The sequence below is a fragment of the Anastrepha ludens genome, chromosome 6 (assembly GCF_028408465.1).
Source record: "Anastrepha ludens isolate Willacy chromosome 6, idAnaLude1.1, whole genome shotgun sequence".
Taxonomy (NCBI): Eukaryota; Metazoa; Arthropoda; class Insecta; order Diptera; family Tephritidae; genus Anastrepha; species Anastrepha ludens.
The window spans coordinates 61,480,948-61,503,236 of NC_071502.1; the positions used below are offsets into that span (position 1 = coordinate 61,480,948).

Below are 22,289 nucleotides of genomic sequence, written 5' to 3' on the forward strand. Positions count from 1 at the left end.
CGACCGACTGTCGTGGGAACGTCTAATCTATGGAGTCTAAACTCTTCGTTATTGAACTTAAGAACAACCCTGCAACAAATCGGACTATTTCATGTCTAGCTGAGAACAAGACATTTTAGTGGCAGTTAACTTAATTTAACAAATTAAGTCTCTTCCTAATGGCAACCTCATTTCATTAAATGACCCAATGGGCTGGTGGTCCCTTACAATCCGAGTCAGATTCAGCACACGCTATACAACGTTTGGGATTGAAATATCGATTTTTTTTATATTTTGACAGCTAAACTAACATCATTGATGTATCAGGAATTTAGTTTATGATTTGATATTTACAGAAAGTATCGCTTTTCGCTTGAGCAAAGTTGGGAAATACAAGGGGGTATCACTAGAGCTGATTTTACCAGCTTCTTTATTGTTGCTTTAGTTGTTTGTTTACATTCTGATTGAAATTTGGGCATTCAAAATACAGTACACGCTCTGTATTCACGACTACTCATTATCCCAACATTCTCCGTTATTGCGACTGCCTAATTTTTCGCGATTTAGGAGTGGTGGCAGTTTCGGATTCTATTTGCGCGTCTTTATTGTTTTTCTTCAATTGCTATAAAAATATCTCCTGCTCTGGTCTCTTAATTTCTTCGTACATGAGTCTGGAAAAGTTTGGAGTTTAATTTTTCAGTTTATTACTTGTGTCGGTTTTATTAGATTTTTTAAGAAAAATTAAAAGTGGAGATTCAATTAAATCAATCTGTGTAGACTTCAAGTTACATATTCTTCATTTTACCGCATTAAAAAACAAGATAATGATTTTAAAAATTGTATACCCGAAAATACAGAAAGTGCGTAATAAATTGTTTTCAAATCAAAAGAGAACAATGTCAACGCAAATTTAAATATCTGTTGAAATTTTGCGATCGAAACGAATTCAGTTTCATACCAAAATTTATCCAACAAATTTCAAACAAAGCTTCAATTCTAGTGATGGAGGAGTAAGAATGAAATTATGGATTTAGTTATCGCGAATGTTCACCTTCCGCCACTACCCGGGTTTTTAATCAGGGGCAAAAATATACGTTAATGTATGAATTCGGCTTGTGAAAAGCACTAAAAAATGTTAAAAGCTGGCATTTTACTTCATTAGACTATTTTTTGTGGAGAGCCCTTAAGGATAAATGTTGCGCCAGCCAGCCAGAGAGTTGAAACTTGAAATCAAAGTTGCCATTGATGGGGTAAGTGCCGAAAATCGTGAATATGTACTGAGAATTTGTGTTAACAGAATGGGCTACTGTACAGTCAGATATGATCAAGATATTTGAATAAAATTAAGTACCAATTTAAGATATGCGTAACTCGATGTTATTCTACAAATGGTACCGCCTGTTCACGGTAGATGGTTTTTATGAGGAGCTTTTTCATTGCAGAAATACACTCAGAAGTTTGACATTTCCTGCCGAGAAGACGCCGTTATTAAAAACATTATATCTATCATATCGGTGTGAAATCATGAATACAGCGAGTTTCGAACCCGGGCACTAGCGAATGGTAGCCTCGCGCCAACCCATTCCGCCACGGTGGCTGATTTATAAGTAAATTAAATTCCAGACTCTAAATGGACTACTTTGTATTCTCTGCTGTAAACTGTAGTTTCTGTATAATAATCAATTTTGGGACTGCATCAACTTCCCGGTCTGAATAAATTTGGTTATGATTTTTTTCATTTATTATCTATCATAAAAAAACACAATAAAAAAATTACTGTTCTGCACAGAGCTGTAGCAACGTTTTAGCTACTAGATAAATTATTTGCTGCCATTAAAACTGTCAGGAAGAGAAACTTGTGGGACTAGTACTGCTTTCAGACTATACCAATTCTTATTCCCTTGGTAAGTTCGCAGCATACGCGCGTATATGCATACACATGTGTTTGAAAATAGGGAAACCATGTGGTCTCTGGATATCCCATTGAGACGAAGACCTTGCCAAAGCTGTGGTAGCCAATTAATTATAAAGGCTAGTGTGCCCATAATATAATTATGACCAATTGAATTTGCAAATGAAAATAGCGACAAAGTAGCTGAGATTCGCACATTAGGGGAAGAATGAATCGGTGTTCATAAGAGCCACCATTGCGCTGAAAAGATTTTACCGGCAACTAAATGCACACAAATATGCAAAATTAAGCATTCGCGAAAACGTTTAGGGTGGTCTCCGATGAATGTTTTCCACTAATTTCATTTGTGACGCGCGCGTTCAGTTCCAAGTGGACTTTTGTATCGCACGGGTTTTTTTTTTTTTGCTGCCTCGCAGTCGCTCTCGAGAAGCAGCTAATTAAGGAGTTATGAAAATTCGTTTAACCGTCTAATTATCCTACCATCCATGGATTTCGATGAAGTACTTAAAGAGGTCGGATCCTTTGGTTTGTACCAGAAAATCATCATTTGCTCGGTGCTCTTGCCCGCAGCGCTGCCTTGTGCCTTCCATGCCTACAGGTGAATTTGGAGCTAACTTGAGCTAATACGGAAAGCTTGTTTTAAAATACTTATAGCTTATTAACTATAATTAAAAACAATAGTCAATTATTTATCGCAGCAACGCCAAAGCACTGGTGTCGTGTACCCGAACTGGAGCCATGGGCGCAGGACTATCGAACGCTGGTGAAAAACCTCAGCATACCTATAAATATGATCAATAGCAGTGTGGAATATGCCAGCTGTACGATGTACAATCGGAATTACTCGGATATTGTGAGATATATGGAATACCGCACCCCAATAGAGTTGCAACAAGACAAGGTTTGGCAAATCGGAAATCCGGGGCGTGCACAAGTACTACAATGCCAGCATGGCTGGTATTATGATCGCACTATGTATGCAAGCACAGTGGTCACAGAGGTAAAATTTAATTCAATAGTTTGTAAAAAACAATTCTTATCGGGTCACAATCTTAGTGGAATCTTGTGTGCGACCAGAGCTTCTTGGTCACTCTTGCTTTGGTTCTCTTTGGCGTTGCAGGCTTGATCGGCAACTACGTGTTTGGCTATTTGCAAGATATGTGGGGTCGTCGCCCCTCATTTTATGTTTATCTTCTTATAGAGATTGTAGCATGTGCAGCCAGTGCCTTCGCTTGGAACTACTACTCCTGGTTGAGTATGCGTTTTGTGGTGGGTCTTACCGTGCCAGCGATACTCGCAAGCCCGTATGTCCTTGGTAAGCTGATGTATGCTAAGTACTCTCATTCTATTCTAACTCTGTCTTCATAGCTATTGAACTAGTCGGCCCTGAACAGCGCGTCTTCTGTACAATTGTCTCTAATATCGCTTACTCATGTGGTCTGGTACTACTCGCTGGCATAGTCTATTTAATACGGGATTGGCGCTTTCTCACCCTAACCGTATCGCTGCCATTGCTATTGCTTTTTTCTTGCTATTTCGTGCTACCAGAGTCTCCACGCTGGCTGATCGCAGTGGGTAAAACACGGCAGGCGGCACGCATCTTGAAAACTATCGCTCGTGTCAACGGTCATAATATTCCGCCAGATTTTGTTAAACTTGTGCATCAAAAGTTGCAGCAAGCAGAAGCGGCAATAGGTAAAGAAGCGGAAACAACCTATGGTATTTTGGATTTATTTCGAACCACAAATATGCGCCGCAAAACGTTGATTATAACGCTCATTTGGTTCGCAAACACCAGCGTGTATGTAGGTTTAAGCTATTATGCACCAGCTTTGGGTGGCGATGAAATATGGAACTTTTTTCTCGCTGGTATTGTAGAGCTACCCACCTACATAATGCTTTGGCCAGGCTTAAGCTACTTCGGCCGGCGTTGGATACTTTGCATATCAATGTTGGTAGGGGGTGTGGCATGTGTTTTGACATTGTTGTACGATGAGCAGCCAGAGGCGATGCTGTTGCTTTATTGCATTGGCAAGATGGGTATTTCTTCGGCATTTGTAGTGCTGCCGTTACTCGCCTCTGAACTCTACCCGACTGTAGTGCGTGGCCTGGGCATGAGCTTTAGTTCAGTTGTTGCGATGATCGGACCAATTGTCATACCCATTATTAATCACATGGTAAGTAGTGGATTTAAACTACTCCCACATTTTTCAGCATATCCTGCCTGTTCCGCCCTCTTTAGGGTCAGCGTATGTTGGTACTTCCGCTAATTATAATGGGCGCCCTATTAATAATCGGCGGCTTTGCTAGTCTTTTCTTGCCGGAGACGCGTGGCAAAAATTTACCACAAACCATTGAAGAGGGAGAATCAGTGCCATTGAAATTTTTCAATTGTTGTTGCTGTTGTTGTTGTACAAAAACGCCTCGCAGTACCGATCTGAATAATTCGGCCTTGATTGCGAAATACAAGCGACAGCGTGAACGAGAACAAATAGGACGGGGGCGTCGACAGCCAATAACAGTATGCAGTATTTGTAAGAATGAAATTAAGGAGACGTGACAACTTTAATAAAATAATATTTATGTGCAATATTAGAGTTAGAATTTACAGTTAGTAAGAATAAAATACAATAATTTGTAGAAAATATGAGTCTTCGTCGAACAAAGGCGCTTAAAACAAAGTCAACTAATTCCAAATAAAATATTTTTTTAATTTTAGGTTATAATTTACAATTGATCGCATGGTAAACAGGACTCTTTTCAGGATTCGAAATTTTTTTATATTAAAAAACCTCTCGAGTTGTCCATCAAAATTCGTTCAATTTTTTGTACTTATGTACATACATATGTATATTAAAGTTCTTCATCAGTCCTACTCAAAATTAAGGCATTTTTTTGACGGGGGAAATTTGGGCTGCCCCGATAATATCAAAAAGTGATTCTTAAAAAGTTTGGCATCATAAATTGATGTAAAAACCACAAGTGCTAAACAAATTAAATTATTTTTAAGTCGGTAGACAATCCCGACATTAATGATGGATAATTTTTTCGAGTGTATAATCCCCACGGTTGCAGCTGAGCTATACGTCATCCTAGAACACTACTTTTCGACTAGACTTTCAAGCAGAGAGGCTGCATTTAAATTGCTTGGTTTACAAGGCTACAGTATTCGAGTGTCTTGTTTGTGTAGTCCAGTTGGTACGAAAAAATAGTCCAGCTGTGTTAAATCACATGACTTTGGCGACCAGTGTACCAATGAATTTCTAAAGCTTTCAATCACCAAACACTTTCAACAAACCTGCGAGTCTGGTGTCTATTAAGAGTTTGGAAATGATATCACAAAACATAATTACTTTTAGAATGATTGTTTTATTCTAATCTGGTAGATAATTTCATCTATTTTTTAATATGATATCTCGAATATGTCCGCCCCTACGGCTACGAGTTACATAGTACGCTCGATCAGTCCAATTATTAACTACTTTTTCCAATAAATCTGGCCATATGACGTCAATGGTGGTTTGAATATTACAATAAATCGATTGTTAAGCGCGCTATATGGTAAGTTGCCCCGTCTTGTTGGAACCAGATGTCGTTGATGTTTAGCTGATTAATAGCTGGGAACAAAAATTCAGTCAGCATGGCTCGATAGTGCTTGTCTTTTACCGAAAGAAATAAGGACCGATGATGCCGCCTTGGAACCTGGAGAACAGATTTTTTTTTTTCAAGTAAATTTCCACAATTTAAGGCGTTGGCGTTAAGCGATTCATGATGAGTTGCCAAACCTTACTGGACAGAAATATCAACACAGTATACATACGTTATCATCGTTGTCATGTCATCATTAACGTTCTCTGGTATACAATTCTCAACTGTCACACCACAGTTATCGATATCGATAGTTCTCAAGCAGCAAAAATAACACCCGATATTACTATCATCTATACATCGATAACTTGTTATGCAAACTGTAATATCTAATCGATAACTTTGGTAAATATCAAATTGTAGCACTATACCAACAAAATATTCACATGTTTAAACGTCAAAAATCTTGGCAAACAACCAAGCTCCAATGTTGGATTTAACTGAAAATAACATCGAGGATATAGAGGATCTCATCTCAGAAGACGATGTAAAACCACGTGATCGCTATAACAATAAAAAGAGTGTATCCGTCCGTCCAAAGAAGCGTCCAAAAATTACTTGTAATGATGCAGATGGCGTACATCAAGATAGACAGTTTCCAGAGAAAAGAACTTACGAAAGCGTTATACCAGGGACTCAGACGGTGTATGTGAAAACATGGGGATGTGCACACAACAACTCCGACTCCGAATATATGGCTGGGCAACTTGCCGCATACGGCTACAACCTAACAAACAGCAAGGACGATGCCGATCTTTGGTTACTTAACAGTTGTACGGTGAAAAATCCATCTGAGGATACTTTTCGAAATGAAATTCAGTCTGGAATGGCTAATGGAAAACATGTTGTGGTAGCAGGATGTGTACCGCAAGGTGCACCCAAGTCGGATTACCTACGTGGATTATCGGTTATTGGCGTTCAGCAGATTGATAGGGTCGTGGAGGTAGTAGAAGAAACATTAAAAGGCCATAGCGTACGACTTTTACAAAATAAAAAAGAGCAAGGCAAGCGTGTAGCCGGTGCGCGACTAGCCTTACCAAAGGTGCGTAAGAATCCTTTGATCGAAATTATACCTATCAACACAGGTTGCCTTAACCAGTGCACCTACTGTAAGACAAAACATGCACGGGGAGATCTTGCTAGTTATCCGCCGCAAGAAATTGTGGAACGTGCTGAGCAAGCCTTTGCTGAAGGTTGCTGTGAAATATGGTTAACATCGGAAGATACTGGCGCATACGGGCGAGACATTGGCACTTCACTGCCAGAACTTTTGTGGCAGCTAGTTGAAGTCATACCTGAACACTGTATGCTGCGTGTAGGTATGACTAATCCACCTTACATACTGGAACATTTGGAAGAAATTGCCAAAGTACTGAATCATCCAAGAGTATACGCATTTCTTCATGTACCCGTGCAAAGCGGAAGCGACTCAGTTTTAGGGGATATGAAACGCGAATATTGCCGTAGTGAGTTCGAGCATGTTGTTGATTTTCTTCGCGCCCGTGTACCAGGGGTCACCATTGCCACTGACATAATTTGTGGGTTTCCAACAGAAACAGAAGAAGACTTCGAGGAGACAATGCAAATGTGCGCCAAATATCGCTTTCCTAGCTTATTTATCAATCAATTCTTTCCACGACCCGGTACGCCAGCTGCCAAAATGCAACGGATACCAGCACATCTGGTAAAGAAACGTACAAAACGGCTAACAGATCTATTTAACAGCTATTCACCATATAATGGTCGCTCAGGCGAAGAGTACACAGTGTTGGTAACGGAAATATCACACGATAAACAACACTATGTCGGACATAATAAAAGCTACGAACAGATTTTGTTGCCTATGCGGGAAAATCTGCTTGGCACTGCGGTGCGAGTACGCATTTCAGACACCAGCAAATTCAGTATGATGGGAGAAATCATTGACAATGAATCTGATTGGACACGTTGTACTGTAAAACAGGAGCAGAATGGTCACATTCAAAATGGCAAGATAGCAAGCCCTTTGAAGAGTGAGAGTGAAAATGAGGACGTCGTACGCAAGTATGTCGGTTTCGGATTGATATTACTGTTCATAGCGTTTATGTTCCAATTGTTGATTAAGTTTTTATAGTTATTTAAAAAAACAATAAAACAACGCTAAAGCAAAAACACATAACTTAAATTTAACTAAACGTTGAACTCGTTTTGCTTGGATGATAGGTATTTGATTATGAGAGCGCGAATATAATTTTTTTAGTAGGCATCGCGTTTGGAAACCTAAAGCTGCTATGTTGTTATTGTTTTAACAGTAATAGAAGCCCCGTCAGTGTACGATATATCACCGGTCGTCTTCGTCTGGCTCATTTAAAGGTAGGCCCAAGAAACGCTGTCCGAATGGCAGTATTTTGGCATGTCTGTAGCGTTATCCACTGCGTGTCACTAGTCCCAGGCGACCAGACAGGCGCAGCATAGTTTAGAACCGGCCGACCAATCGGCTTAATTGTCGTTAGCAACAGTACTTTGTTGTTGTTGCAGCAGCACCTTCGCCCTGTCAGTGTAGCGTAATCACCGGTCGCCGTCGTCTAGTTCATCTAACGGAAGGCCCAGGAAAATAGCTGTTTCGACGGGTTGGGTCCAGAGGGAGAGGGGTGTTAGATGAGTGGACAGTTCTTTGCCTTTGCCCCAAGTGCTGCTGGCAAGCGCTTTGAGAATCTTGTTGCGATTTTGGACCTTAGTGGTAAATGCGGTTGTTGGCGCTGAGAAGGAGAGCAAACTGTCGAAGGTTACACCCAAATTTTTGCGATTGTTTACCGTCGGAATTGGTGTCATCGACTTTTACCTTGAGGGACAGTTTGACCTCCTTTGTCTAGGTGGTAAAGAGGGTCGCCGTGGATTTAGCGGGGGAAAGTTGGAGATTCCTCGCCGTGAAGAAGCGAGAAAAGTCGGTGAGATAGTTGTACTTTGGAGCACAGGCCATCGATGTCATTGGCCGACGCCATTATCGTGCAGTCATCAGCACCAGGGAGTCTTGGCTTCCACGACAGTCGGTTTTACGTTACCGAAACGACCCGGATTTATATCCGGCCAAGGACTGTCACTCCAGCAGGATTCCCCGTATGTAAGTATGGGGAATCTTTATGCTGCTACAACAACCAGGGAGACTCCCTCTGGTGGTTGGGGGAAGCCCGAAAGCTGTTATCAACAAATATGGTTATTTTATGCTCCAAATCTTGCAATAAAAAAAATTAATACTCAGTTCATATTTTTTATTTCTCATTCTGTATTATATGAAGTCATTCTCTTAAGCTAAAATGGCTAAAGGTAATCATCAGAAGGTTCGGTACCGAAATAGCGATCGCCGAAATTACCAATACCGGGTATCACGTAAAATTTATCATTCACCTCTGGATCCAGTGCTGAGGTCACAATTTTCACTTTCGGGAAAGCATACGCAATCGAGTGTACACCAATTTCAGCCATCAACAACGAAGCTAATATTATATTCTCTTCGGGCACATCATGATCCAGTAACACACGCAATGCCATCATAGCAGCAGCACCCGTTGCCACCGTGGCATCCATTAATATTACTTTATAATCTTTTATATCTTTAGGTAAGCGTAAATAATACAGCTCGGGCTCGCCAGTATTTTGATTTGTTTGTATGAGTATCTTGCCAATGCGAATATCTTTGCAAACATCACATACAGCCTGCTCCATTGTTTCACCGGCACGCAGAATTGATACGCCGCATATTTTGCGAGAACCCATGCGTTTTCCTGCAAGAATATATTCAAGTGTAAGTCAAATTTACTTAATCTCTATGAAATTAATATTTATACTTTAAGTATTGTACTTTCGACTCACCTTCATAGAGCACGCCTTGTGGTGTTTCCACAGTTGTTGTTTTGAATGGAAAAAGACTCAATGCATATTCAATAACCAAGCGTATAAGACGCTTAGAATAAAATATGAATTCGTCTCTGGAAGTGCTGCGACAGCGTATAAAAGTGTGCAGCCCTTTAATTTGTGGTGTCGGTGGCAGTAGGTGTAGCGAGTCTGGCATAGGTTGGTCCTTATAGGAATTCACTAATGTTTCACGCAATTTGAAACCACGCTATATTGCAAAAAAAGAAATATTTAGATTCATACAGCCCATTCCAATATGTGTACAACTAACCAATTGCAACTGTGTATGTACATGTTGAACTATGAGATGTATGGCTACTTTATTTTCGCCACCGCGTGGTACAATGATATCGGCATGCGCCATTGTTGGTGCAATATAATTGGCATAGGAAGGTTTGACCATGTTCAAATACTGTTTAAGTACACCACTGAGATCGCGCCCACGTTGAGAAATGTCTCTGGAAAATAAATTTTAAAATTATAAGATTATTTAAACAAAAAATTTCTGAGTATTAGTAAGTATTAGTGTTAATTAAATACAGTATAGGCGCTTACATTTAAGTTAACATATTTAAATATGTATGTAAATCTAAAATCCAATTTGATCTCTATAATTTCCGTACCTGGCTTCAAATTACCTTTCCGTTTCTCTCTTTCGTATTTCTTTTTACGTATATGTTTTTTTTTTTCAAAATGCTACGCTTTATTTATATTAGTAACTACTTTTTATTTGCACTGGAACACAGTACTGAATTAAGAGTTAATAAAAATCATGAAATAGTACCTTCGGATAAAGTAAAATAATAAAAACCGACAAACCTTACCACCTACAATGCAAACTCGTCACTGAAAGTCATTTAATGTTACAGAATGCAAACATTTATTGGCCTTTCGTGCAGGGGGAGAGCTTCTTAAACTAAATGAAAGGTCTTTTAAAAAAGTAACTTCTACCGCTTGTCCAGTTTGTAACTTGGATGTCCCAGAAAATATTCAGCACGTCATTGGTACCTGTCCTGTCTATACATATTTTCGATGTGAACATTCTGGTGAAAAGACATTGGATCTCTTAAATACAAACATGATTTTGAACGGTACTGATTACAAAGCTCTGAACAAATTCTTATTTAGCTGCCACAAATACAGGCGGATTGTTCTAAATGAATTCTCGTTATTTGTTGTGCTCTGATTGATTTATATTTTCATTTTAGGATTAATTTTTTAATAAATAAAAAAAGGGTTATGTGCCAAAATAATATTTTTATTTATTATACCTCCGACTGACAACTTATGTTACAGTCGTACGTTCTGTTGTTTATTTTTTACTATGTCATTGTAATTATTTGAATTTAATATCAAATAAAGAACACCAACACGCGTGTATTTACGTACATAATTTTTTTTAAATTAAAATGTTGAATTTAATGATTATGAAGCACCTCTTAATATACGATGAGTAAATAATATTTTGCGCCCTTATGAGATAAAAAGCCAAGTATCTGCAGGTATTCCAAAAGTGATTTAAAACGAGAAAATCACTCACCCTAATGTACATATGTATGAATACGTATGTATTTGCAATTAAATTAGCTATAACTTTTAACAACCGGCCTATAAGCATTATATGCATGGAATTGTTACAGCAACACAAAAGTGCAACAGAATAATTGTCAGTTTTGCCGCTAGGAAAAAATTAATTGGAATGTATGCAAACTTGCGTGACTCATTGTATGTATGTATATGAAATATTAATAATGGTGGTAATGTGATACATGTGACTGCTACAACAAAAAAAAAAGTATTTTCCGGAATTAGAACTTAAATACGTTTGAAAATAAACGATTACATAAAAGGTCACAGCTGATGTGACTCTTTCGAAAAATCATTTTTCGATAGTTTATAGGTACTTTCAAAAATTTATAAGTAAAATGATTTATAATGATGAAATCTATAGCGTGGTTTACTATTAAGAGTAAATAATCTGGCACTATGGAGTTTGCCTAATTAACACGGCAACAACAACTAAAACATATACATATTTCTCCTCCACGTAATTTGCAAATGGTATGACGCCAGATCAACTTGTTTGGTATCTATTTTTTTCCTCCACTTTTTCGTTTAGATGAAAAATATCAAAATTACAGATTTTGAAACGTAATTTGAAATATTTCCACGCAACTCCGCAATTTTGTAAAATTTCTATTTTTCCACATTTATTTCATTGTGCAAGAAATGTATTCAATTTTAACAGCATTTTTTGTTTATCGCCTAGCACCGTCAACAAAAAAAAAAATTTACAAAAATCAACAGTTTTTTTTAAGTCACTTGAAATTTGCCCTTTTTTATATATATGTACTAAAACTCAAGGCTTTAAAATTGAAAAATTGTATACAAAGTTTGAATTTTTACTTTATATGGTTTTTGTTGTATCGGATGTTTTTTATCTGCATGAGAACTATTGATAAAGATATCTATGGTTTGGCAGCTATGGAATGGCAAACTGTGTTGGCATTTCTGCTCAGTAAAATTTGGCAAGTCATCATGAATCGTTTAACGCCAGAGCAACGCTTACAAATTGTGGAAATTTACTATAAAAAAATAAAATAAACGATCTCGAAGTTCATTGAGCACTGGCGGCATCATCGGTCCTTATTTCTTTCGAAATGAGGAAAGATCTGCCGTTACGGTAAATGGCGAGCCATGCTGACTGAATTTTTGTTTCAAGCCACAATTGACCAGATTTATTGGAAAAAGTAGTCAAAAATTGGACTGATCCATTGGACCATGTAACTTGTAGGCGCAGCGGGCATATGCCAGATATCGTATTCAAAAAATAAATGTCATGAAATTCTGTACCAGATAATAATAAAATGTACTCCAATAATAATTATGTTTTGTATTATCATTTTAAGTTCTCAAACTCTTAAAGGAACATCCAATAGTATGAAATATATTATGTGTTTATAATTTTGCAACGGGGTGTATATCGTAAAAATTAAATTCATTTATTTGATTACCTTTTGAGACGCCTTGCTAAACGTATATCTGCATCGGTGTCAACAAACACTTTCATATCTAAAAGTTTAAGTACTTCTGTGCTGTGAAATGCTAAAATGCCTTCAAATATTATGACATTTGCGCCATACATAGTTTTCTACAAAGTAAACATTTCGATAAGATTAAAAATATAATAAATATATATTCATGCATATGAACTGGATGCGACCTACAGTCTTTGATTCACGTGAATGTGTTACAAAATTATAGATGGGCACCTCCACCATGCGACCCTCCTTTAGTTTCGTCAACACCTCCACCAATAAGTCTATATCAAATGCGTCTGGATGATCAAAATTATATTCGTTCAATAACGCTTGCTCATGCTGTTTCTCTGTTAATATCTAAACAACAAAATATTATAATATTAATAAAATGTGCAAAATAAAATCACTTTGTTCTATGTACAACCGTTGAAAAATACTTAAGAACGATGGTTTGGCAACCATGTTTTACCGAGTATGGTGCCGTAACGGTACTTTTTGCGCTTGAATATAATATTGTATATTGGCTGTGATAAGATTCATTGAAATGCGGCAATCCTATTTCTCTTGGAGGGTTCTCGCATTGATTTTTTCCGTTTTAATAGAAGAACTCATATATTTTTGTGAGAAATATACTGAAGAACGATTCGGTCTTCGTCCAAAATTTTATGTATTGATTTCTGTTTTACATTGTAACTGGTAAATAAGTAAAAAATAAAGTATCTGGAGTATTCCTACAGCTCTTTATTTTAATTGAAATGACTAAATAATATCGAAAGGGAAAACTTGCAGCCCAGCTCTTCGAAAAGCAATCATACAGTTGCAAAAGACCGATTTATCCTATTGTGCTATTTTAACACAATTAAACATTTCAAAAAACGATGGTTTTTTTACTTTCAAATATTTTTCTGAGTATAAAACAGCAGAAAACGTTTCCAGAAAAACGATAGCGCGAAAGACTAATAGCCAGATTGATGGGATGATCGTTAGATTATCCATCAAGAAATTTGTGTTCCTGGAAAAGCCAATAACGAACAGAATAGTTGCACTTCGGACTTCATGGTTGACTGGCGCCGAAAAAGCTATTGGTAATAGCCTCGCAACTACAACGCCGTACTTATGTATTTTGCTCGAGAGCAAATATTCTGGACTCAAAATCAGTGGCGTTATATTTTATTCAGCCGTGAAACGAAAATACAGTTGGGAGATACGTGCGGCGACCAAATCGTGCAACATTCGACCCCAATATTGAAGGTAATATGGGTGCGGTTAAGTACATTCGGATACTTAAAAATGCAATGCTACCGTATGTGGAAAAGAATTTACTGGCAACTTGGAAATTTCAACAAGACAACTGTGTGGCAATACTTCTTGTGTGGAAAAAAATTTATTAGAAAGCAATTTGATTACTGTTCTGTACTAGACATCTTCGAGTGCCGACTTAAATCCAATCTTTGAAACGACGTAAGAAATGCACTCAGTACGCAAGTATCACAAATTTGGATCAGTTTTTTTGAAAAAGCCAAGGCAGCATGGGAGTCGATTCCTGTTGAACGTTGGCATTATTACAATGCAGTAATGAAGCAAAACGGGTTTTCAACAAAATATTAAAGTATACTTTTCCCTTTCGCACTATTATTTTGCTTCGTTCTTTAGTATAATTCTCGAAGGATTTTCGAATTGTATTAACTTTTGTACCTGACGTTAAAAATCTAGAGGTCTCATAGATAATAAATACTGATATAGATTGAAAACATTTTAAATTTATAGAATAAAACCTAATATGCAAAACATTGAAGTGATTTCATTAAAAAAAAAAGTCTCAAATCGAGAGAACTTCGTATCGTTCTTAAGTATTTTTCAAGGGCTGTAAGATATGCTTACCTTGTAAAAACAGTCCATCGAGAGCAGTGTTACCCATGGCACACTCAAGCTCTCAATAATTTTTTGTGCTACTGTTGTTTTGCCCGATGCGCTGCCACCGCACACTCCTATACAACAAATGAATTTCATTGTCAAATTAAATTCATATCATCACAATTATTTACAACTGATTAAATATTTTCCCAATGAATGTAATATAAAGATTATCGCTATATACACCCGTGTTCACAATAATAGCAGCGCGACATAGTGCAGAGATTTTGTTATTTTTTATTATTATGTTTTTTTTTTTTATTATTGTTTATTTTATTTATCTTCAGTTTTTTATGGAGATGTATTTCATAATACAACAAAAACCGTTTAACTGAACGTTTCAAACCTCGCACAAAATTTTAAATATTCAACAAATTTTCATCAACATTTAGAACGATTTATATTAATAAAATTCTTTTAATGGTGGTCTGAATTTTCATAATATAAAAAAAATTTCGATTATTTGTTATATAGAAGAAAATGCATATAAAAAAGTCAACGCGAATTTTTAACCATTTTAAGCTCACTTTATTCCAGAATTGAATGAACCAAAAAAAAAAATCGGCATAAGCAGAATTTTTCTAAGCATTATGATTGAAAAGTTTAAAGTTTGAATTTCATATACTCGTAAGTAAGGTTTTTGTTGTAGTATGAATACATGGCACATTGCACAGGTAGAGCAGCTGATTTTATTGTTTTTTATTTATTTGGTCTCTTAATTGTAAAATGTTGCTTAAATTAATCTCAACCTTTTTTTATGGATTTTGATATTATAAGGACAAAAATCAAGAACAAAATAAGTACAGCACGACGTTTCCACGACAGTCCGTTCTACGTTACCGAAACGACCAGGATTTATATCCGGCCAAGGACTGTCACTCCAGCAGCATTCCCCGTATGTAAGTATGGGGAATGTTTATGCTGCTACAACAAAAACAACAACAACAACAACAACAGCACTCTTGTTTTATTATTCTACTGCTCCAGGTAATCTGTACAATGTGTCTTGGTATGAACCATATTTTTATAAATAAATAAGAAAAATTAAATAAAACACAAATAGTCAAAACTTGGCATTAATTATGTCGCGCTGCTATTATTGTGAACACAGATGTTTATGCAGTTATCGCCTTCTGTTATAAATAAAGCGCTCTTTTGAACTTACCAATAACAAATGGTTCCACTTGCTGACCGGCACAATTATACCACGGCGGACGTCCAGCTGTGTATATTGTGCGATTATTGGCACGTATGATGCACTCAGCCGGATTAGCGGTGGTCGATTGGCTATTTACCGACGTAGTGCGTTGACGACGCGCCGGACGTGTTGGCGTAGTTGTGCGTGCCGGCGACTCTAGCGAATTCGATGAAACAATGCGACCGGGCACAGTGGTGGGTGACGCCGGGCAACAGTACTCCCCATTGCCAATATCCACATATAGATTAGGATCAATATATAGTTGCTCCGTCAAGTCTGGACGATCATCACTGAAATGGCGAAAAAGTTGAGAAGAAATTGTGTCAGACACAAACTTTCTCGTTTTTATTCAAAATTTATTATTTAAAATATATTTATTGACAACACACCAACTGTTCATAATATAATATGTTTGTATGCATATACGAGCCTGAGCAAATTCAAAGAAGTAGAATATATAAAGACCAACACCGAAAGTTATGTGAATGCCTGTGAAGAATGTGATGTTTTCGTGGTAATTTTTGCTTTTAAAATTTACCCGTACACATAGTAAACAACAAGTCTTAAACAAAATTTGTTTTTTTTTGGTATATAATATTTATTTACACAGTTGATATGTGGGCGATGCTAGCTAGTGCCCTGGGTAGATGTCATCCAAGGCTGGAACCATGTGCCAATGAACTAGGACGAGAGGCATCTTCCAGAGTAAGGCAAGACTTTCGAAACATAACGACCAAGGGGATAGATATCTTATGCAATGCTTTCGCGGGACATGGCTTTGGTAAAATTCACAGTTAGAAAATCGAGGTTCTTACCCGGTACCTGAATGTTTCCAAAACTCTTGACCTTGCTATATGCAACAATTACATACATATAATATGTATGTTACTTTTTATCAGCGTTCTTAATTTTTGTTGAGCCTTTGCAGTCAATATACACATCAGAACGTGTGTGCGTTATGAAATCCCGTATTTCGCCTTTTTTTTCAATCGGAAAATAGGCATTAAGGCAAGTGCCAAAGTTCTAAATTGAGTTTTTTTTTAAATATAAACATATTTACATATGTAGGTCTTTGACTTGTCCATGTGGTTCTCCATTTTTACGTTAACACATTTTTTAATTTGTATGGGCACACTGCGATCGCCGACACATACTAATGTAAATACACACGCTTATTCCAAAATAATCAAACTTTTCACATTTTTAGTGGCACCAGCGGTTGATTGATCTAGTTGAAAGACCGAGCACTCCACCTAGTGGATTATGATTAGAAAATATCGAGAAAGTGTGTGGATTCATTAAAGAGAATAAGGAATCGTCTATAAGAACCATTGAAATGGAATTGGGCATTTGAAAGCATTTTTTTATTCATAGGATAAATAGGAAAGCATTTGAAAGCATTTTTTTATTCATAGGATGAATAGGCAAGAATGACACCCTCTTTTATATAGAGAGGTGACATGCGCAGTCTAGAAAACTAAAATTTTTAAAGATGCTGCCAATGTGAGCATCACAAAAAAATTCCATTTAATTAATTGTTTCACAGATGTTGGCGCTATAATGTACGACTTAAAATATTTCATGGCATGAATTGCCAAATACATTCAATTTGCTGTCTCAATTGGCAATTTCGTTGAAATTTACCATTACCATTACATTTAGTGTCGAGATGCCATGTAAAGGAATGAAATATTTGATTTAAATGTGGCAGCAAGGAATATATGTGCCTCCATAACGTTTGCTATGTCGCTGCCGCTTTAAAACTAATTAAGAAATTGGCTTTAAGACATTTGCAGACGAGGAAATTTTTCTCTATTCACGCCGTGAACTCGTCAATGTCTTTACACTATTACGTTTGTATACCGATCGGTTTTTTTTCTCATAGAGGGCGTAGATCGTCGGTACTCACATACATACATGTACACACGTTCATGGCTAAGCTAAATAATATACTCGTAGAGTACAGCTGTACTGATATATTTACATGAATGTACATACATATCTCGTTCTGGCCACAGAATTTTTACACATAATGTTTAACGTATTTATATATAATTTCTTCGTTACACCTCACAATGAAATTACTAGTGGACATCTATGTTTGGAATTTTAAAACAATCTGATATGAGGGCCAGACTGCAACGGTTTAATAATAAATTTTATATTTTTGATGGGTTTTCGCACGTTTTGAAGGTATATAAAAAGCAATATCGCCAATACTCGATTTTTCATTGCTTAGATAGAAAAGGTGCACGCATGTGTAGCCATACATATATACATATTTCTGCTGTAAGTCTATGAGCTCACTGTACATCAAAGCAATGCCGAGCCCACATGCATTGCAATTTACATCAATTCAGCCAATTGTTTCTTATTATGCTAGCAAACAACGTATGCAATGCATGTATTTATACATATGTATCGCTCGCCCACTGTAAGAGTGTCATAATAAAAAAAAATACCGTGAAGAACGGTCTTAAAGTTTGCGATTTACCATGCCTTCCTATGAAAACGTAAAGACATTTTCATCTAAGGAAGTACTATTAATTGTCATCGCCACGAATTTCATACACAAACGCAGAGATTGCGTTAATTTCAATATACATATTTAGTTATCTGCACACATTTTTTTAAATTTGTTTGGATATGGCACTCTTGCAGCAAATGACCGATATATAGTTGGATAGGCACGTTCGATGTACAAATGTATAGTGTATGATAAACGCTTTCAGCGACAAAATAAGCATGACTAACTTTATTTGCCGGCAACAGCAACGTGTGCAGTGATATCTTCTCCCATGTGCTTCGGCGATATTTCTTTATACACTTATTTATAGAAATGCCCCCAAAAGGGAGATCGTTGGTTGAATTTGATCAAGCACGAACAAGAGCATGAGTGTAAGACAAAGACACGTAAAAAGCAGCAGATGCCACAAAACATGGATACCAATATTTGATTTATAACCTCACATATGTATGTATTTGCACATCGAATTGCTGTTTGTGCTCTTCCCTAGGTTGCTTAGGAAACATACATATAATTGTATTGTAGTAACACAATGTCACATGCTCCAGAAAGCGAGTGAATTACTTCTCCTACTAAATTAGTTTACTACTGCTGTATTCGAAACACCAAAAAAATCACTTTCAAATCAAAAATAGGCCTAATAGAAAAACATTGCATTACAAATGTACGTATATATGGATATAAGTATACATACATATGTATTATAATGCGGCCGTTTTTAAAGATAGCAGTATCCTCTTCTTCTAAGGTGGTTTGATAAAAGAAATCCTTAGCAAATTAACATGCAAATTTCTAAAAACGTCTTAATATTGTACTTTTATATAAAGCAAATATGTAAACAAGTGAAGGAATTAATGCAATATAATTGTGTGAGGCTGTAAATGAGGATCAACAATGTTTTACAACTGGAGAGGAAAGGAAGAAAATACAAGGAGTAAATGAAAAGACAGACAGACATATATATCCACTTAACTGGTACAAAAATGATATAAAAGTACGAAAAAGATACTAGAGAGATAAAGTATCGCAAAATAATTATGGTGAAATGTGTAAGAAATTACATGAGACTACCAATGCCACTATCGGTTGTGCACGATAAATGCGATGATGTAGGCGAAGAAGATGACGATGACGACGTGGATGATTTAGATACTGATGCTGAAGATATGGTTACTGACGGTAATTTCTTCACAGGCTGCTTGTTTGGAGTCATCTTTGTGCTGCTGTCAAACTTCTTCTTGATATCGATATTGCAATCCACTCCATTATGTGCCACAGTCACTTTTCCACTCATGATGCTTAAATTTGATTGAGGAACCATAAGCTTCAGATTTCACCACAACGTTAAATATTCATCAGTTTCAGAGGTGAAATTCCTAGCAAACAGTGCAAAACAGCCAAACAATTGCAATTGCACAATACAGAAAATAACTGAAGGATAATTAAAATTTGATGTTTTCTAAAAAAAATTAAGCGTATTTCCAATTGACCGTCATTGATTTTTAAACACTCATCAATTATCCACTACTGGTTTTATCAAAATGAAAATTTAGGATATGTTAAATTAGCACGCCTCGTTCCGCACCGTATGACTGGCACTTCGTCAGCACATATACATATATGCATATCCTTGTGCAGTAGCTGGGTCCTTTAACGCGAAAAGGAAATAGCTAGCGAAGAATACAGATTTTTATGTTTTCATGTTCTTAATTCTGGTTTTATTTGTTATTATTTTCATTAAAAAAGTTCAGTTGGTTATCCGTCGAGTCGTTTATTGCGCACTGATTTCCTTTGCTTCTCATAAAAGACGACGACAATTAAAACAAAAACAACAGTGTTGTAGATGCACTATGCAATTAAATGTTTGCTCAATTTCTATATGAACTTCGCGAGTTTTTGTTCATGTTATAAAAAAACTAAACTGGTCACTTTTAAGCACAGCGATTTGTAATTACCTATCGGAACTGGCTGAGCTGGAAGGGTAGAATTTAACTTGTTTTCCCTGTGTGGACGAAGATACCGACATTTCTTTTATACAATTCGGCACGCGGTACAATTCGTAATTCGTACGAAATAAATAAAGAAATGACTTGAACGAAAGCATATGATCCTGCCAGACCTTTTAACAACACTTCGATTATTGAATCAACGGCGTTACTTATCCAAACGGCGACTTTAAAGGTATTCACAAAATCTATTCCCTTTGTGGCAGTTTATTTATTCAATGTCTAATTAATTTACTTCTTCGTATGCGACTAGCTACAGATTTCATGGCGTGCGGAGAATTTGTCACAAGTATATTTTTACGTGGGCATTTCATGGCATAATTTTTCATTAAAAAAACAAATTCCGTACAAAACATTTCTGGCATTTTCGAGCAAAAACAAAAAAGTTTATTAAACGGAAAGTTAAGAAAAACTCGGTGAATCCGTTTACCTTTACTTGTATACTCCAAAAATGCTAAATAGGTTAATGAAATTAGAATAAACACTTCGTTTTTTAAATTTATCTTTTGATTTTATAATGCTGTCACTACGAAAATTTCGTATATGTAATGACAAAAAACTAGTGACAGTTCATTGCATACGATAAACCTTGCACCCTTTGCGATTTATCGCATGAGGTCTGCGATGAGCGGTCTCCATTTCATAAAGGGGAACTTTGGTTGAAGCAACCTTCCCAAAAAAGTTACTTTATTTTTCGCGATTTAGACAAGTCCAATACAAAACAAACAAAAGGAGAAGAAATTACAAATTTGTGAAAGTTCAATTAATGGCTTGGTAATATTGTGATTTGTGAGATTTAAACTAATGAAAACGAAGAGCCGCGTGTTAAATTATGGAAGCACAAATGAATATAATGCCTCCAAATGCAGTTTTTTGCGTTTATCTGATGAAGATGGCTTATGTGTGTGCGTATAATTTCTTGTGTTTAGTAGTTTCTATTGTTTCTCCTACTCTTCCTTTTCACAACCAAGTAATTCTCCTTCCTTTTGTTTGTTTATTCATGGGCTCTGACGACACAGCGAATTTGGGAGGCGCAGCCATGCATTCTCGATGTTGTCGGATCTAGACTAAGAACCAAGGCGTATCTATTTATAACTACAAGGTGGTAGCACTAGAGCAATAGCAACATTTTTGAAGTGAAACTTCTTAGGCGTCGATGGACGAGCATGAATGGAGAGTAAAATTTCAAAGCCATGCAACGTTTTGAGCATTTTCGTTTCACTTTTCCTGAGTTTTTCCTTGTGGTTGCTAATTTCTAGTGAGAAATAACACTGCCTACTTTTTGGCGCTTGTTTGTTGGTGCAAACTTGTAGCAAACATATTTTTGGTGCCTACTTTGTGGCGTTATATTTCCTTGGTGCCTACTGTTTGGGGTGTTTTTTGGTCCCAATTTGTGGCGTTTTTTTGGTGCCTACTTTTATGCGCTTATTTCCGTTTCTTGGATAGTGCTTGTGTGTACTATAAAGTGCTATCCATTCCGGAGTCGGATTTATTGGTATTATACATATATATATATAATTGGCGCTTACACCCTTTTTGGGTGTTTGGCCAAGCTCCTCCTCCTATTTGTGGTGTGCGTCTTGATATTGTTCCACAAATGGAGGGACCTACAGTTTCAAGCCGACTCCGAACGGCAGATATTTTTATGAGGAGCTTTTTCATGGCAGAAATACTCTCGGAGGTTTTGCCATTGCCTGCCGAGAAATCGCTGATACCTACACCGGCTGACTCTTCTCCGTTTTTTGTAAATTTTGTCTCTTTGTATTCTCTGCAAATGTTGTGAATTTATTTAAATATATATTCTTTCTCTCTCTTTCGCTCATTCTCTCTCGGGTCTCTCCCTCTTGCCTTGTCTGCCTTGAAAGTTTCACTTCTGTTATGTGTATTACGCACACTTTTTTTTAATTTTAGGTTGTCAGGGGAAAAGAGAACAGAGGAATGGAAGTAATTTAATTTTCATCCTTAGCATGTAAAATAGACAAAGTTAGATTGTTGTTCACAAAACAATCTGTTTGTCGTAAATAAATATGCGAAGTAAGGGCAACTTTATGTATATCATTTATATTTCCCTTCTTTTGACCCAGAGTATGGCACTATGGAACCGGCTTGGAAGAGCGTACATATCGTTCCATAGCAGCTGGTTCTACGCAAAACTTCTCCAAAAACTCCTTCT

At 36.7% G+C, this 22,289-nt stretch overlaps 3 protein-coding genes across 9 annotated transcripts; 2 read left to right on the forward strand and 1 right to left on the reverse strand.

The window, feature by feature from the left end:
• Positions 1-2,149: 2,149 nt before the first annotated feature.
• Positions 2,150-4,572, forward strand: LOC128868487 (beta-alanine transporter). Of its 2 annotated transcripts, none has more exons than XM_054110624.1 (5): positions 2,150-2,489; positions 2,573-2,891; positions 2,948-3,206; positions 3,260-4,068; positions 4,134-4,572. In XM_054110624.1, exons 1-5 carry the CDS (start codon positions 2,377-2,379, stop codon positions 4,449-4,451), a joined length of 1,818 nt encoding a protein of 605 aa, XP_053966599.1. In that variant the 5' UTR covers positions 2,150-2,376; the 3' UTR covers positions 4,452-4,572. The 2 variants fall into 2 exon arrangements, with proteins under 2 accessions (XP_053966599.1, XP_053966600.1); XM_054110625.1 differs by having other exon boundaries at positions 2,412-2,489; positions 2,590-2,891.
• A 1,327-nt stretch (positions 4,573-5,899) lies between these two features.
• LOC128868488 (threonylcarbamoyladenosine tRNA methylthiotransferase) lies at positions 5,900-7,690 on the forward strand. The gene has a single exon (XM_054110626.1). It carries the CDS (start codon positions 5,967-5,969, stop codon positions 7,650-7,652), a length of 1,686 nt encoding a protein of 561 aa, XP_053966601.1. The 5' UTR covers positions 5,900-5,966; the 3' UTR covers positions 7,653-7,690.
• Positions 7,691-8,772: 1,082 nt separating this feature from the next.
• On the reverse strand, positions 8,773-20,199 carry LOC128868489 (uridine-cytidine kinase-like 1). Of its 6 annotated transcripts, none has more exons than XM_054110628.1 (9): positions 20,066-20,199; positions 19,289-19,408; positions 15,551-15,873; positions 14,353-14,459; positions 12,658-12,828; positions 12,445-12,581; positions 9,702-9,888; positions 9,389-9,638; positions 8,773-9,300 (listed from the first exon to the last, which is right to left on the reverse strand). In XM_054110628.1, the coding sequence occupies exons 1-9, from the start codon at positions 20,134-20,136 to the stop codon at positions 8,837-8,839; spliced, it is 1,830 nt and encodes a 609-aa protein (XP_053966603.1). In that variant the 5' UTR covers positions 20,137-20,199; the 3' UTR covers positions 8,773-8,836. The 6 variants fall into 6 exon arrangements, with proteins under 6 accessions (XP_053966603.1, XP_053966602.1, XP_053966606.1 ...); XM_054110627.1 differs by having other exon boundaries at positions 19,172-19,408; positions 20,066-20,198; XM_054110631.1 differs by having other exon boundaries at positions 19,172-19,486; positions 20,066-20,198.
• Positions 20,200-22,289: the final 2,090 nt, after the last annotated feature.